This window comes from Aspergillus foveolatus, assembly GCF_047715535.1.
Source record: "Aspergillus foveolatus strain CBS 279.81 unplaced genomic scaffold BDW70scaffold_409, whole genome shotgun sequence".
Taxonomy (NCBI): Eukaryota; Fungi; Ascomycota; class Eurotiomycetes; order Eurotiales; family Aspergillaceae; genus Aspergillus; species Aspergillus foveolatus.
Genome location: NW_027396473.1, coordinates 1 through 1,136, shown reverse-complemented (window position 1 = coordinate 1,136; position 1,136 = coordinate 1). Strand labels below are relative to the sequence as shown.

The following is a 1,136-nucleotide window of genomic DNA, read 5'->3' as shown; positions in this document are numbered from 1 at the left end:
TCGTTTCCTCGTAGAGGGAATCTCGTCCTGTGGGGTCGGCAAAACCCTACATTCGATCAGCCTCTCACGTGATACAAAGGGGTAGAAGAGCTTACTAAGATATATGCGAGATCATTTTTCGCTGGCTTGGTGGCCTGGGCACCAATTTCCTCTTGCAAGACACAACTTGTCAGGTCGCGCTTCTGTTCCTGTAAGTGCTGAATTCGGTCCTCTACGGTGTTAGGCACCAGCAGGCGGCGAACGTGCACAGGTTTCTGCTGACCAATCCGATACACTCGACCAACTGCCTGATCTTCCACGGCGGGGTTCCAGGATGGATCTAGGATAATGACATGCGATGCTATAGTGAGATTCAAGCCTGAGTTTCCTGCCCGAAGTGAAACTAGCATGACTGCACACTCGGGGATATTGATATATTCTTGAACCGCCCGGTGCCGGTCCTCGGCTTTCATGCTCCCGTCGTAACGACGGAAGTTCCAGCAGCGCTGGTGTAACGGGATCTCAAGAAGGTCTAGAAGAGAAGTGAATTGACTGAAGATGATGATTTTCCCTGCTCCTTCATCAGCTCGGATTTGCTCAATAATCTCCAACGCTTTGTCAATCTTGGAGCTGCTCAACCAGTGGTTCCAAAGGGCGTGGCAGTGCTTCCGGCGGGCAATGGCACCGGAGTCGATCTGTTTTCTTGGTGCTGCCGGATCGCTGAGCAACTCAGAAACCAAATTGTACTCCACTGGCTCGCGAGTAAAGGTGGGATCATCAGTAAACCAGCTCATCATGTACCGGTCACTGTCTTTGCTAGGGCATTCACTCCGAAGAGTGCTCGAATCCAAGAGCACTTCTAGCGGTCTAAACCAGCCGATCGTGGTTGAAGTCTCAGTCGATGGCGCATGATGGTGCCTCATTAAGGTATCAAAGTCGGTAACATCGATTGGGTTAATACTCTCTCGGCAGATTGGACAGCGTATTGGTGTGTCGCTGTACGGAGCGAAGCGCTCGGAATCATTGAGAAAGGAGATCCTACTCAGACATCTGTCACAAACACTGTGGCCGCACGGGTGGAAGATCAACGGGTTCAGGACCGGGTCTAAGCAAATCGGGCATTCACCGAGGGATCCCTTATTCTCTTGTAGGCGCGT

At 51.6% G+C, this 1,136-nt stretch overlaps 1 protein-coding gene across 1 annotated transcript; it reads right to left on the bottom strand.

The window, feature by feature from the left end:
- Positions 1-56: 56 nt before the first annotated feature.
- BDW70DRAFT_165417 (C-terminal helicase domain-containing protein) lies at positions 57-773 on the bottom strand (the record flags this gene model as incomplete). Its single annotated transcript, XM_073741747.1, has 1 exon — positions 57-773. One exon carries the CDS (start codon positions 771-773, stop codon positions 57-59), a length of 717 nt encoding a protein of 238 aa, XP_073590368.1.
- Positions 774-1,136: the final 363 nt, after the last annotated feature.